At 43.4% G+C, this 14,659-nt stretch overlaps 2 protein-coding genes across 3 annotated transcripts; one reads left to right on the forward strand and one right to left on the reverse strand.

Moving 5' to 3' along the window:
* Positions 1-4: 4 nt before the first annotated feature.
* On the reverse strand, positions 5-1,860 carry LOC109615862 (barrier-to-autointegration factor-like). The gene is made up of 3 exons (XM_020047277.3): positions 1,493-1,860; positions 1,204-1,331; positions 5-258 (listed from the first exon to the last, which is right to left on the reverse strand). The coding sequence occupies exons 2-3, from the start codon at positions 1,327-1,329 to the stop codon at positions 112-114; spliced, it is 273 nt and encodes a 90-aa protein (XP_019902836.1). The 5' UTR covers positions 1,330-1,331; positions 1,493-1,860; the 3' UTR covers positions 5-111.
* Positions 1,861-2,451: 591 nt separating this feature from the next.
* Positions 2,452-14,648, forward strand: pygb (phosphorylase, glycogen; brain). Of its 2 annotated transcripts, none has more exons than XM_010896253.3 (20): positions 2,452-2,845; positions 4,354-4,455; positions 4,903-4,981; positions 5,071-5,174; positions 5,254-5,385; positions 5,540-5,651; positions 7,026-7,108; positions 7,868-8,011; positions 8,149-8,241; positions 8,446-8,592; positions 8,851-9,014; positions 9,264-9,378; positions 9,555-9,656; positions 9,780-9,927; positions 10,510-10,568; positions 10,774-10,915; positions 11,217-11,424; positions 11,779-11,913; positions 12,021-12,087; positions 12,496-14,648. In XM_010896253.3, the coding sequence occupies exons 1-20, from the start codon at positions 2,603-2,605 to the stop codon at positions 12,655-12,657; spliced, it is 2,541 nt and encodes an 846-aa protein (XP_010894555.1). In that variant the 5' UTR covers positions 2,452-2,602; the 3' UTR covers positions 12,658-14,648. The 2 variants fall into 2 exon arrangements, with proteins under 2 accessions (XP_010894555.1, XP_019902835.1); XM_020047276.3 differs by lacking the exon at positions 2,452-2,845 and adding an exon at positions 4,098-4,230.
* The last annotated feature ends 11 nt before the right edge of the window (positions 14,649-14,659 follow it).

Consider the following 14,659-nt stretch of genomic DNA (forward strand, 5'->3'; position numbering starts at 1 on the left):
TAAGCAAATTGCCAATATCTTTATTAGTACATTTTGTTCTAAGTAATGGTTTCCATATTTTATATAAAACATTAAAATGTGAACATTTAACACTGGACTAGCAGCCCAGTGTCACAGAAATGCATCGCACCACTCTCTCAGGCACTGGCAGCAGGATGCAGCATTCCTGGTGTTGGCTCCACTTGCATCCTTCAGCCACTCAGTAAACAGCTCCCCATCTTTCCGCAGCAACAGAAACTGACCCAGGACCAAGTATGCCTACAAATAAATGCAATTATTCTGAATGACAATTCTTGTTGCAGAGGGCCAACTCAGTAGGTCAGTGTTTTTAATGGAAATAATCAAAACCACTCTGGTAATGGAGGATAAGAAAAACCTGCTTCAGTGAATACAACGAAAACACCACACCAACAGACACGTATCCTGTCCCTTCACATGTCTTTTGCACAGCCAACACCTTACAAGCTATTCAGAGAATAGCTTTTGAGCACAAAAAAAAAAAAGTATTGACGTTAGCTTTACCTTCAGCCTACTTGCACAATGTCAGACTAACTAATCATATCAAAACTCAAAAGCTTGGCAAAATCTGCTTTTCCACCCATGTAGTCCAACTCGGAAAACGGTGTTATCCATCTATCTTATCTGCACAACTATAAATCATGAAAAACAATGGATTCATTTAATAAAATCTTACTATATTTTATTAATATACTGTTGACCTAATAAGTTTTTATATATATAAAAAATATATTATATATAAATAATATAATATATTATTTAAAAATATATATGTTTTAAAAAAAACTAAATCTATACACACAAACTCAGGGAGTGCAGATGACATGGAAGTTCCAGCTGAGAATCACTTTAAAGTACAGTAGCCTACTGGGGGAAATATATACGTTTGTTGATAGCGTGGAACAAATTCAAATCCCCGATACTACGTATAGTTTAGATATAAGCAAGCATTTTTGGGGGCTTTTCTGGTTTTTGTTAGAATTAACGTTTGTCAGTCTATACAACTTTTCAGAACTAAGATTAAGATAATATCTCGCTCCTTTAGTTGCGGTCGAAACAATTGGGAGAACTACCCCACCTGACAAACCATGACAATTCATAACTCATTCAGAATGAGTAGCTGATTCATCAGTGTCCTAAAATATTCTGATATAGCAGGCGCTCAGACGAACAACTGAAATGAACCTTATCAAAACCTTGTTCTTCCAGTTTCTTTCCCAACACTTGTCCAATTCCCGACAGTGTAGTCACCGGTTTTTCACCCATGGGTTCGGCAACGAAGTCTCTGTGCTTCTGAGAAGTGGTCGACATTTCTACAAGAGACAGTTGTAACGCTCAATGATAGTCTACGCTAACTCATCAAATAGTCCGAACTTGTGTCACTGAACAATAGGCCTAACATTTTCAGTTAATAGTCCAGTAAGCTTGAAATATGTTAAAATAGCTTGACCTATCGCATGTAATCTTGTCTTACCTGAATTTTGTTTCAGACGAAGTATCTCTCAATAATTGTTACCACGTGTTGATTATTTGACGGTTCACATGCTCATAAAAGATTACACATTTGCATAATATGGGTCATGTTCAGATGACAAAAGTTCTGGTACGTTGTAGAAATAACATCCATGAAATCACCCGATGAGATTCCTTAACTCTAGTCTTTGTTGATAAAAATGTGTATCTTATGTATAGAAAACAAGGCCTATATCTATCTGAAAATTACAAAACGTCCATCCGACATAATTAACGCGCCCCCACACCAGTACATAGCTAGCCAGTATACGACTGGCTAGCTATTCCACTCCAGTTTTTCATTTGCAACGCCCTAATCAGGTACTTATTTAGGCCTGGGACAAGGTGGCTGCAGTTGATAATGAGGTAGAACAGAAAACCAGGTCGCTCAGGCCTATGTAGAGTAAGAGTTGAATACCCCTTCTATAGGCCTTTCGTGAGCCAGACGTTGCGTGGTTAGGTATTTTAAAATGAACTGAATCCTTCTATGGTGTGTTTGTGGTCCCCGCCTCGCAGGTGGGTGGCACAGAATGAGACATCTCATTGTAATTTCCCCCCGCCAATACATAAAACTTGAGATTCCTTGTGCGTCCAACCCAGTGTTGTGATGAGGGACAAGCTATAGTAACGTAATATGTGCGAGTTGAGAATCATAGGTCAAGGCACCCCTCGCCGCCACAACCATTTAACGGGTCGTTTAATACAGTTACGCGTAAAATAAAATAGTTGCCCCGCCTGAATATTTGATCAGTATCACGGTGCAAGTCTGGATAAAAAGCTGAGAATGAACGCGGTTGATTAATAACCGCATTCTAACCATTTCTAAATTGACCGCATTTGCTTTTGGTCTGACGTCAGTAGTTTTTTTTTGCAACAGTACGTTTTTTTGACCAATAGGAGAGATGTGCACACACGCTCCTCCCATTTCTCCAGAGGGTGTGTCTCGAGGAAGTGTCTTGTTTCCAGAAACCAAGCCTACCACCTTTCAGATCTGAGATTATTCAAGGATCTTTTTAAGAATTTATAGTCCGTTACAATCTTGAGCATATACGCATATAGTTTATTGGAAGCTATGAGCACCCCACTCAGTGATCAGGAAAAGAGAAAACAGATTAGCGTGCGCGGCATTGCAGGACTGGGCGATGTCGCAGAAATCAAGAAAAGCTTCAACAGGCATCTTCACTTTACTCTTGTCAAAGATCGTAATGTAGCCACTCCAAGGGACTACTACTTCGCTTTGGCTCACACCGTCAGGGACCACCTGGTTGGGAGATGGATCCGCACTCAGCAATATTATTATGAGAAAGATCCAAAGGTAACAGGAAAATAACATCTCTCATTAAACAGGAAGTTGTAGGTTTCCCTGTTTTTGTTGCCGGATTGTGTGGTGGTTCCACTTTGAAATTATATAGCTGGACGTGCAGTGATTATTTGGGGTCATGTTTCTTTTTTATTTCTTGTTTTAACCAGAACCATAAACGTAAACATTGTTTCAACTATACTTACTACACAGCTCGTGCCCACGCATCTCTAATTGTGAAAAGTAAAATCATACACGTGAAAGAGGATTGTCCTGGATGCTGTCTTGGGAAACGGTCCCCTTCCTGCTCACCAGGAATGTGTCTAGTTCTGTGTTCGTTATTACCATTAAACAGTTCTACTGAAAGGAATGTACCTCTACGTGTTTGATTCATGTTCCAACAGAGCAAAAAAACTGTACTGTTTTTTTGTGTGTATATCTTCCATGCAGGTTTATTAAGGGCCTAAAATGACTTCCATTGTTTAGTTTTTTTGTTAAATTGTTTTTAAAATAAATGAAAAAAGCTTATCAAACTTTCTCTCATAGAGGTTTCTGTGTGAGACCTGTCAGAACAATCTTATATACCCAGAATTTGTTCAGACTATCTTGGTGTTGAGATTGGTTTGTTTCATGATTTCCCAGTTAGAGTTGTTGAATGTTTATCCAAAATGCATTAAGGTGATGTACATTTTTCTCATTGCCATAGTCTTTATATGTTTCCCCCCAAAGACGTTCATAGGCTGTATACATGCCAAGAATTGCATAACAGACATTGGAGTAGCAGGCCGGATGTACTTCCCTCATTCACTTCTCAACAGGCTGAACATTGTTCGATTCCCCAGTTTTGCTTATTACTTGAAGGGAATTATCTGAATTCAGAGTGCACTTCATTGCTTGCTCAATCAGTCAGAGACCAGCTGTGGTGGGAACAAAGTGCTGGACTCCAGCCAAACCTTGAGATCCCAGCAGCTCAGTCATATGGCAACATCCTCCCTCCCAGTGGATGAATTAACTAATGATAGAGTCAGGTCGGTGAAATTAATGAATCACAGAAAAGTGTTTCGTCTTGTTAACCTTGTGGTTTTGGGAACTAAAGTTTTGCAGTCTGTAATCATAGCAAATCATATTCTCACAGATGGTGAATTGGCACATCTTTGGGTCTGATTTGGAGCAGTGCCAATCAGCAGCTGATATCACTTGGAATTCGATGTGGGTGATTGGGGAATGAGTGACACCTAGTGTGAGTTGCATTAGTTGAGTGCTGAGCAGCGGCTCCTCAGCAGTTCCCTGCTGGGGATTTACCCAAAGTCTGTGGCTAATATCCTTTTGATATCCCTCACGCGGATCCACCTTTGATCAAGTCCCTGGTACAGATCCCTCTTCCGATGCGCTCAAGCTAGGTAACAACACTGGTGAGGTCATATCAGTATAGCCACAAAGCGTTTTCGATTCGTTGCACCTGTGCTATGTATTGGGGTGAAACTTGTTCGACTGCTGAAACCTGTCCGTATCGTCATCTTCAGAGGGTCCACTATCTGTCGTTGGAGTTTTACATGGGCCGGACCCTTCAGAACACCATGATCAACCTGGGCCTGCAGACTGCCTGCGATGAAGCCATATACCAGGTAAAACTATACATGTGGACTTGAGTATTGTTTCCACACATGCTTCCTGTTAGGCCTTGAACTCCCATATATCTAACCAAAGCCTGGAATCACAACAGTCTTTTATTAGCTGGAGTCTTTTGGTTTTTATGGCAGGGTAATTAGTCTCTCCCAAGCACAATGCTTTCATCCCCAGTGTTACAGTTCAGTTCCTGAAGCTCGCTGTGTCCTGGCTGGAGTGTCAAATTACCGCTCATCCAATGCATGTTTTATAAATGCTCCTGCTGTTAGGTTTCAGGTATTTACTGCTAGCAGCTGTAACCTGTGAATTGCCAGGATGAAGGCGTCTGTGCTAGACAATATCATTTCAGGGCGACAGTTTGATGGAGGGTGACGTTCCTCAGCCTGTGGCCCATGTAGCCCTGAGGCTGTACAGTGCTTTTCTAATGAGTTCTCTCTGCTGACCAGCTGGGCTTGGACATAGAGGAGCTGGAGGAGATCGAGGAGGACGCCGGGTTGGGGAATGGGGGCCTGGGGCGCCTTGCAGGTCAGACATGATCTGAGTCAACTCCATTACCTTACCCAATGTACAGAAATGTAGGCAGTCCACAAAATCTGACTTCTTCTCCAATCCAGCTTGTTTTCTGGACTCCATGGCCTCTCTGGGCCTTGCAGCCTATGGTTACGGCATCCGCTATGAGTTTGGCATCTTTAATCAGAAGATCAGGGACGGCTGGCAGGTAATGTGACCGTCTTTTCAGTTTTGAGGTTAATTTTGGACATATTTTTATTTGAATACCAGACTTTTTTCCCCCTCAGGTGGAGGAGGCTGATGATTGGCTGCGTTATGGAAACCCGTGGGAAAAGGCCCGTCCAGAGTACATGCTCCCAGTCCACTTCTACGGCCGAGTGGAACCCACCGCGGGGGGGGTGAAGTGGGTGGACACACAGGTGGGTGTGCACTTGCGCGCCCACATAAACGCACTTTCTAACACGCAAGTGCGCGCACACCGTTATGTGTCCACAGACATTCCACGTGTCATTGTTGCCATTTCCTTTCTGTTTACCATTTGTTTGGTCCTAATGCTTTAGATTTTGTTCTCAGGTTGTCCTGGCCATGCCTTACGACACTCCTGTGCCTGGATTCAAGAACAACACAGTCAACACGATGAGACTGTGGTCTGCTAAGGCTCCCAACGACTTCAACCTGCGGGAATGTATGTCTCTAGGCCAATCCTTATGATCCATGTGTTCATCGTGGATTATTGTCTGACTGAATAGCCTGTTGTAGAAGTTAAATCGAGTGAGCTAACCACCTCAATGATTTCTTAATCCAACTGTAGCTGAAACTTTCAGGTGCCTCAAAGACACCTTGCTCTGCCTGTGATAAGAATACATAAATCATCATTTATACTGGCATTTTTTACTGCATTTAAACAGCTAATTCCACTTTGGATTTAGAGGGTTGTGGTATGTGTACCTTGACCTTGCCTGTTCCTCTCAAGCTTCCACAAACCTTTGGCCACCCATGGACAGTGAGAGCAGTTTTGAGCAAATGGATTGAAAGAAATGTTTTTAGTTTCTAATGACCTATTTAACGCAAATACAGGTTGAAATACTTTTCTTCAACATAATATTTATTAGCCTGGCTTGCTAGAATTAGCAGTTTTGGTCTTGCTCTTGAACCAGTTAGTGTTTTCATTTTTCAGGCTGCTTGATTTCTCCTGCTATATGGGAGGTGGACAGCGAGCCAATGACATTAGACTAATATGAACAGTCCAGTCAGGTCGACATGAATGGGTGTTTGTGAAAAACTGCCAGTGGGAGAATTGGTTCACTTAGAAAAGTAGAGAGGTTTGGAATACAAAGTGTTTCCCCTGTACCAACACAATGAAGTTCCCTGTAGTGGGGTGGGGGGCGCAGGCAGGCAGTCTACCAACGTTACCAATGGATACAACCCCTGTTAAGATGTGGAAGTTAGGGCTCTTTCTATGTGGATGCTTTCCAGGAACTCTCTCTGGTGTTGTGCAGAAAATTATTGGGACACGCTCAGACTAAATAAGCCTGGATCACATTATAAATGCCTAATGACATGACATCAAACAGATGGGGTTCCTTCTAAGTTGTCTTCCACACTTTATGTCGAATTAGTTTTAGAGACAGTAAACATCAACTCCACCAAACCTTATGTAATCATGTGTAGACATGAGGAACAACAAAGTTACTAAGTTTCCTCGGTTGTGTCAGTGACACTGGGTGAGAGCAAGGGACCAACATACAACTTTACTGGGTGTAGACTAGCCGTTTCAGGCCTCTATTCTCCACTTAGGGGACAGTTTGAACTGAGGCCAGGGTCAACTGTCTTCAACCATCTAATCACACTAGATTGTGTTAAGATTGCTAAAAATATAGAAGTACTTTTAAAATGGTGTTTACTTCCTGGATGCCGTTATTTTTTTTACTGTCTTCCACAATGAGCCGCAACGAGGCAGTTCCCCTAAAGCTGTGAGGAAGAGCTCTTAACCTGAACTCAAGGGATTGTTAATATGAAACTGCAGAATTTTGTAAAAGTTCCCTTCTCTCTCGTGCAGTCAATGTTGGTGACTACATTGAAGCTGTGCTGGATCGAAACCTGGCCGAGAACATCTCACGAGTCCTCTATCCCAATGACAACGTGAGTATCCATACAACCACTGAGGAGCCATTCTGCACATCCCCTGAGAGACATAAAGTGCCTCTACAACATTAGGAGAATGATATTCACTCTCATGAACACGTGTTATTTGGAGGGGGGGGGGTTCTCTTCAGCCACCACCTAATAAGGTCAATAGGGATGTGGGGGTTGCGGCGTCAGTGGGGTTCCTCAGTGCTGCGCCGGGACGTGTGAAACGAAGCACGCCGGTTGCTCATGGGAGGAAACAGCCAGGTTGCTCAACTTGCACCCAGAATGGTGTTACTCAAGACGTCTGTGTGGCTTTCATTGAGGATGGATGGAGCTAACATCTGGTGGACGGACTGCAAACAGTCATGGTCTGTCCTTACGTTCGCGTCACATCGTGAGCAGCATTAGCTGCAGTGCTTCTAACACGGCACCATGTCCCAGGTTGTCAGCATTTTGTCAAATTTCAGGAAGGGTGAGGACATTTGGCCTATTGACTCGCTATGCGTCTCTATACGGAGAACGGGGCGGTTTCACTTTTAGTTCTGGTTTGGATCTCTTCTCTTAACAAGTATGGACATGGAACTTAACTGAGCATCTTCAGTCAATGTTTTCATTAGCTAGTCCTTGGAGAAATAACTGCAACAATCTGGCATGGTAGTGTGAGAAAATGTCTGATGCTAAGGACCCACTACAGGGGGCCAACGATGTGATCGTAGCTCCCATGTTAGAAGTCTGAAGTGTGTGTGTGTGTGTGTGTGTGTGTGTGTTCAGTTTTTTGAGGGCAAGGAGCTACGTCTGAAGCAGGAGTACTTTGTGGTGGCTGCAACGTTGCAGGACATCATCCGTCGCTTCAAGTCCTCCAAGTTTGGCTGCAGAGACCCCGTCCGGACCTCGTTCGAGACCTTCCCGGCGAAAGTACTGTATACAATGTACCCAATGGGTTTTAATGACCCACCTTAAACCACTGCAGGAAAACCTGTTTAACATGACATTTCTAGTCAGTAGAACCATTTGAAGTATTTTAAGTAGCAGTCTCCTTTCTCCGCTGGTAGGTGGCCATCCAGCTGAACGACACTCACCCTGCCCTGGCCATCCCGGAGCTCATGAGAATTCTCGTGGATGTGGAGAAGTTGAACTGGGACAAGGTAACGCATTCTTCCCGGGTTCCCCCTAACTTTAACACTGTATCTTTATGGGTCCTAAGTGTAGACGCTAGGACCTCTTCGGCCTGGTACCGTGTCGCGGCGTGAACTCTTGTCACTCTGGAAACCGTAGACGATGTCGGACGTTTTCTAGGAGGACTCCTCACCGTTGATGGCCGCTTTACCCCTCTCCTCCCTTCATTCCAGGCGTGGGAGGTGACACGGCAGACCTGTGCCTACACCAACCACACAGTGCTCCCCGAGGCGCTGGAGCGCTGGCCCATCTACCTGTTTGAGAAGCTGCTGCCCCGCCACCTGCAGATCATTTACCAGATTAACCACCTCCACCTCCAGGTTGGCCGTCCGTGTCTGCAGCCTTATTCCATTGCTCCGTCATGGGAGATATTATCATCTTGGTATATGCTTTCGATACTTGGCGATCAAGCCAGCCTATCCACAATGCATTGAGTGTGTTTGTGGTTCTTTTTCCAGTGTGCTCCACTGAAACTCACCTTTTTAGTACTGTCTTTTCCCCTGCTTATTGGCGAATAGGCTCCTTTTATCTGTGAATTTGTGAAGGTTAATTTGTGTGCCGAATCTCTGTGCTCTCAGAGGATCGCTGCCATGTTCCCAGGCGACACCGACCGCCTCAGGAGGATGTCCCTGATCGAGGAAGGGGACCCCAAGAGGATCAACATGGCCCACTTGTGTGTGGTTGGATCCCACGCTGTCAATGGAGTTGCGCAGATCCATTCAGACATTGTCAAGAACACTGTGTGAGTGGGTGTCCCTGGATTCATATTCCGTTGTTATGTCAGTCAAACCAAAATGGGTGGCGACAGAGGCTGGTTTTTCTTGAGTCTGTTGACATGCACACCCCGGTTGAATATTTGATTAGTGTCACAGCTATGTTGACATTCCCGGGGTATCGAAGTCTTTTAGGACAGACGCTGTCTGGGAAACACTTCAGTTTATTTTTGCCTGATGAGTATATTTACCTGTTTGCCTTTCCCCCCCGTCTTCAGTTTTAAAGACTTCTATGAGGTGGAGCCCGGGAAGTTCCAGAACAAGACCAATGGGATAACTCCTCGCCGCTGGCTGTTGCTGTGTAACCCCGGTCTGGCGGACATCATTGCTGAGGTAAATGTTTTTCTACCTGTGTCTCTTTTGTTTGGCTGCTTGGGATTCGTTTATTGTGGGTTCATTCTCCTGCACACCTGAACTGTTGTTGTGTTGAAGCTGGCCGGTGTGTCTCTGCACACCCAGTGTCCGCATACCCCAACTCCATGAAATGATTAGATCTGTTTTCATTTTAGAAAATTGGAGACGATTTCGTGACGGATCTCTACCAGCTAAGGAATCTACTGGACTTCATTGATGACGAGGCTTTCATTCGTGACATCGCCAATGTGAAACAGGTAGCTTCTATTTCATATCCACATTCTTCGCACAGACACTCTCTTGATTTTGGTTTTCTCTCAGAACAGTCTAATGTCGTGGCCAAATTCAACTTTTAAACCCCTTATTGTGTGGTTTTACAGGAGAACAAGCAGAAGTTTGCCACTTACCTGGAGAAGGAGTATGACGTGAAGATCAACTACGAGTCCCTATTTGACATCCATGTGAAGAGAATCCATGAGTACAAAAGACAGCTGCTCAACCTTCTTCACGTCATCACCTTCTATAACCGTAAGAGCTCTTCCAAATATACACATTGGCCAAAATATTAGGAACACTCATCTAGTGATGGGTTGGACCCAGTCTTTCCGTAAAGAACTTGATTAACTGAAACGACCGTTTCTTAGATACCTTTATAGGGCAAACCATGTGATGTGACTCATTGTCTGTAGGAACGATCCATTTCCAGGAACAGGGGGTGTTCCTAACCAGCTGGCTACTGGGTAGTGTGGTGTGACATCAGTGCCAACAGTAATCTCAAACAATAAAGACTGGTGGCACAGCCAACACTTTCTGCAACCCTTGCTGATTTAAATCCCTAATGATTTATATCCTCTTAAAAAGTGCCATTTAAACATTGGCCTTTAATTTAACTGATGAGTAAATCATTGAACAAAAATCTATTTCCATTAGACCATAGTGGTGGCACTGAAAGCCCGTTGTGGATTGGATGGTAATTTTTTGCTGCTCTCTAATTTGGCTCTAAAATAAAGGTCCTAGTAGGAATGTGCACTGCCCTCTAGCTGTGGGACAGATTACTGGAAAATGGAAATTCTAGTACACTGAAGTAACTACATTTAACTTTTTTTACAGGGATTAAAAAGAACCCCTCTAAGCACTTTGTTCCGAGGACCGTGATCATTGGTGGAAAGGTATGTAACTAGATATCTGAGATATGAGAGACAATCAACATATGTAGAAATGCTATTCTGAATATGAAGATGTCATGAGGATCTGTTGGATTGATTGATTGTGTGTGGTAAATGATGTAAGATGTTAGTAAATTCAGACTTTAGATCTGTATTTTTTTTCCCACCCCTCATGAATATTCAATTGTTGGCGCTGTCATCTACCCAGGCTGCACCTGGATACCACATGGCTAAGATGATCATCAAACTGATCACAGCAGTAGGCCTGGTGGTCAACAACGACCCAGTGGTGGGGGATAGGTTAAAGGTCATCTACCTTGAGAACTACAGAGTCTCCCTGGCAGAGAAAGGTTACTTTTTTTGGTCCACGTAATGACATGCAGTTCTTTTATATTGATGGTCACGAAGGAGAGGACATGCTATTGTTACATGGGTTCGAACATTATGATCCAACCCTGTCAAGTTCTGTCTGGTGTTATTGTAGAAAAGTAAACTGTAGAGGGGTTATTTAGATTTGGCAACATTCTGTCAAGAGCTTTGCTTAAATTGTTCAATAATATAAATGAATGCTTCTATGTTTTAATAATATTAACGAGTTATTGAGGAGTTGTTGTTTTTTTTTAAGCCCCTCCTCCTTGCTGTCTATTCCAGTGATTCCTGCTGCTGACCTATCAGAGCAGATCTCCACAGCGGGAACCGAGGCTTCGGGCACCGGCAACATGAAGTTCATGCTGAATGGAGCACTCACCATCGGCACCATGGACGGAGCCAACGTAGAGATGGCCGAGGAGGCCGGGGAGGAGAACCTCTTCATCTTTGGCATGAGGGTGGAGGACGTGGAAGCCATGGATAAAACTGGGTGAGAGGTTGGACTGGAATGGTCTGTCAGCATGAGGATTATTTTTTATTTTATTTTTGACAAACCAGTATGTGCTTTTCAACAGTCAAAGAGTCAATATTTACCCTGGAATGTTTAGTGTTGTCCAACTGAAATTTGGCTTCCGTTTTTAACCCAAACATTCCAAATTGGATAGGTGCAGCTGGCAGCAACTATAATGATTCAGCAAGCAACTAGCAGCAATTGCCTTCAGGGCAGAACAACAGATTTAGCTTACCTTTTCTTTAATGTTCAAATGTTTCACTGTTACTTGCTGACCCCAGTCTTAAGCCATCATTTGGATAAACTCACAATGTTTAAATGGTGTGTGTCCAGGTACAATGCCCAAGAGTACTACCAGCGTTTACCAGAGCTGAGGCAGGCGATCGACCAGATCCAGACAGGTTTCTTCAGTCCCGCGCAGCCCGAACTCTTCAAGGATGTGGTCAACATGCTCATGAAACACGACAGGTGGGCGGAATAACTGCAGCTTTTTTAACATGTTAGAGTCATCCGTACATTGTAAGCTCTTCAAAACCTAACCAACCAAAACCTAACTTGGCATTCTTCTTCCCCAGGTTCAAAGTTTTCGCCGATTACGAGGCCTACATGACCTGCCAAGGCAAAGTCAGCGAGCTATACATGGTGGGTTGTGTGGAATACATTCAACTCCGAGGCAATATTGTAACAAATGTGATCAGGGCCTATAAACTTCTGTCTTCTGATGAGATCTGGGCCTTACGTGGCGTCCAACCAGGTGTCCACTGTTTTGTTTCTCAACACACCAACACAAACTGTCAAGCAATATAGCTCAGGCCAGTCAGCGTCCCACATCTATCTGTCGACTTCCTGGCGCTGGTGTCTTTGATTTGTCTCATTGAGAGCTGTGGTTGGTGTTGACACAAGCTTCCATTACCCTTTCCTCTTCTGGTGTTTAATTACTGCGTAATGTACTTGCATTTGTACTTCTCATTGTACTAGACAAATCTGGAAGGATGAAGTTGGTTGTGGCCTACATTCGTCATTGTTATCTTCCACGATTTTTCTATTTAGAACCCTAAAGAGTGGACACGGGTGGTGATCCGCAACATCGCCGGTTCCGGCAAGTTCTCCAGCGACCGAACCATCAGTGAGTACGCCCGGGAGATCTGGGGGGTGGAGCCCTCCGATGTGAAGATCCCACCCCCTAACGAGCCCTCCATTTCGTCCAGTTAATGAGGAGCCAGTGTTCCCACGTCAGCCGGGGAGCAGTGCTTGTGTTATCTTTACTGTGGGCCTCTGATATTGGGTTTACAGAGATGGGTGTTAGAGGCAGAAAAAGATCACACTTACAATATCAGAACAGCCAAAGGAAGCTTGTTAAAAATGCTTATTATTATTATTCCTGCTCTTTAACTCTGCCATTTGTGTGTATTCTGTCATCATTTGTGTGTAACTCTGCCATCGCAAAGACAGTGGCATCTTGTTTTTCTAGTTATCTTCATTATGATATCAGTCTCTGTGACTGTAAATAACATATTGCTTCCATTTTTAGCTGAGATATTATGTTTGAACAGGGGTGTCAACACTTTCTGCCCAAGGGGCCATATTTGACATTCAGCAAAGAAAATAATCGCTCAAAATGTCTTGCTATCAAAATGTAATTATTACTCTTTTCTTTTGAAAATCTTTTACTTATTCATAGTAAACCTCTTGTTTAGATAATTAGAGAGTGTAATAGTAGAAAAACATTATAAATGTAGGTCCATTGTGATTTCACTTCTACAGTGTTCGATTTTAGTTATTTAAAAAATGTTTGAGTTTGTTCACCCCCCACGTGTTTTTTTTCTTCCATAATTCATCCACCGGGCCACATTATAACACCCTCGTTGGCCACAAAGCCCATGCGCTGTACTTTTGACACCCCTGTTTTGAAGTCACATGTGTGGGCAGAACAGCATCTACAGACACTGTTCTATAGTTGGTCTGAGGCCGTCTATATGTGGTGTTTTTAGGTGCAGCTTTAGTAATGGTTTTAAAAACCGCTGGGAGATTTTAGCATTGCTCCTGCCAGGTTTCTAATTAATTGAGCCTTAAGATGCCTATGAGAAACCAGGCCCATACATTTTGCACTCTGAATAATCTACTCATTTTGTTTGCTACTGACCAAGCCTTGTAATGGTAGACAGCATTTCTGTCATTACTTGAGATGTTAGCTGGGATATTTTCATCTGTATGGAATGTAAGTGCTGGTTCATAATCAATTATAATTTTTGTACCATAATGAATTCCTCTCCTAAATGGTATATACAAAAAGCCCTGACTAAAGCTGTAATGTGGTATGAGTCTAATAGAACATTTTCTAAACTCTTAAATGTGGATTTGATTTATAGATGTTCAGTATATAGCTTGGGCAAAACCGTTATGAAACCTGACAATGTCCCTTATTAGGAAAATCATACTGAGTGGGTCGGTTCAACACTGTCGCACTTTACACCGATTATGGGGTAGCAGCCACCCCAGACTGCCTTGGTGTGACTTCTGAAGGAAAGTGGCGAATGTAAAGGCATGATTTGTTTTTCAGAAGCTTCACTTTAAGGTCTTTGAACTTCTTCAAACAAAAACCACATGATATAGTTCTGTAACTGAGCAGTTTTGTATTCTTTAGCCTTTCTTCGGTATTGGTACTGTATTGCTTGAGTCAGTGCAATCATGTTATTAAATAAAGACTATGTCAGGTCGTAATGAGTGTATCATTACATAAGTGTTCAACCCTGCTCCTGGATGCCCCCCTGCCCTGCATGTTTTAGATCTCTCCCTGTCCTAACATAACTGATGTTGCTCATGGAGGACTTGATAATGAGCTGATCATTTGAATCAGGTATGACAGTAGGGAGAGATCTAAAACATGCAGGGCAGGGGGGCACCCAGGAGCAGGGTTGAGAAACACTGTTTGACTGTCTGCTAAATAGGCAAACTGCTCTCTGGAAGTTCACTGTCAAGGCCATAATACTGACGCAGCCAGCCATGACACCCCATCTTCTACCTGCACACGGGGCTGCTTCCCGAATTGCCACAACAGGTAGTTTTTGTCCACCTCCATACCCTCTGTCAATTCTGGTGGGTGTGGAAACCGGTTTAAAAATGTGGCTCTAATTGGACAAGGTCAACCCAAAGGAAGTGCTACCCCCAGGTATTAATAAAGCGCTATTGCTACTTGATCTCAATACTTTCATCA

This window comes from Esox lucius, chromosome 6, assembly GCF_011004845.1.
Source record: "Esox lucius isolate fEsoLuc1 chromosome 6, fEsoLuc1.pri, whole genome shotgun sequence".
Classification (NCBI taxonomy): Eukaryota; Metazoa; Chordata; class Actinopteri; order Esociformes; family Esocidae; genus Esox; species Esox lucius.

Bases quoted from the DNA above. Each gene is read 5' to 3' on its own strand.
- pygb (XM_010896253.3), top strand. From the start codon at position 2,603: ATGAGCACCCCACTCAGTGATCAGGAAAAGAGAAAACAGATTAGCGTG. The intron at 2,846-4,353 runs GTAACAGGAAAA...CGTCATCTTCAG, and splicing joins ATTATGAGAAAGATCCAAAG to AGGGTCCACTATCTGTCGTT. The intron at 10,569-10,773 runs GTATGTAACTAG...TCATCTACCCAG, and splicing joins CCGTGATCATTGGTGGAAAG to GCTGCACCTGGATACCACAT.
- LOC109615862 (XM_020047277.3), bottom strand. From the start codon at position 1,329: ATGTCGACCACTTCTCAGAAGCACAGAGACTTCGTTGCCGAACCCATG. The intron at 259-1,203 runs GTTCATTTCAGT...ATTTATTTGTAG, and splicing joins AAGAACAAGGTTTTGATAAG to GCATACTTGGTCCTGGGTCA.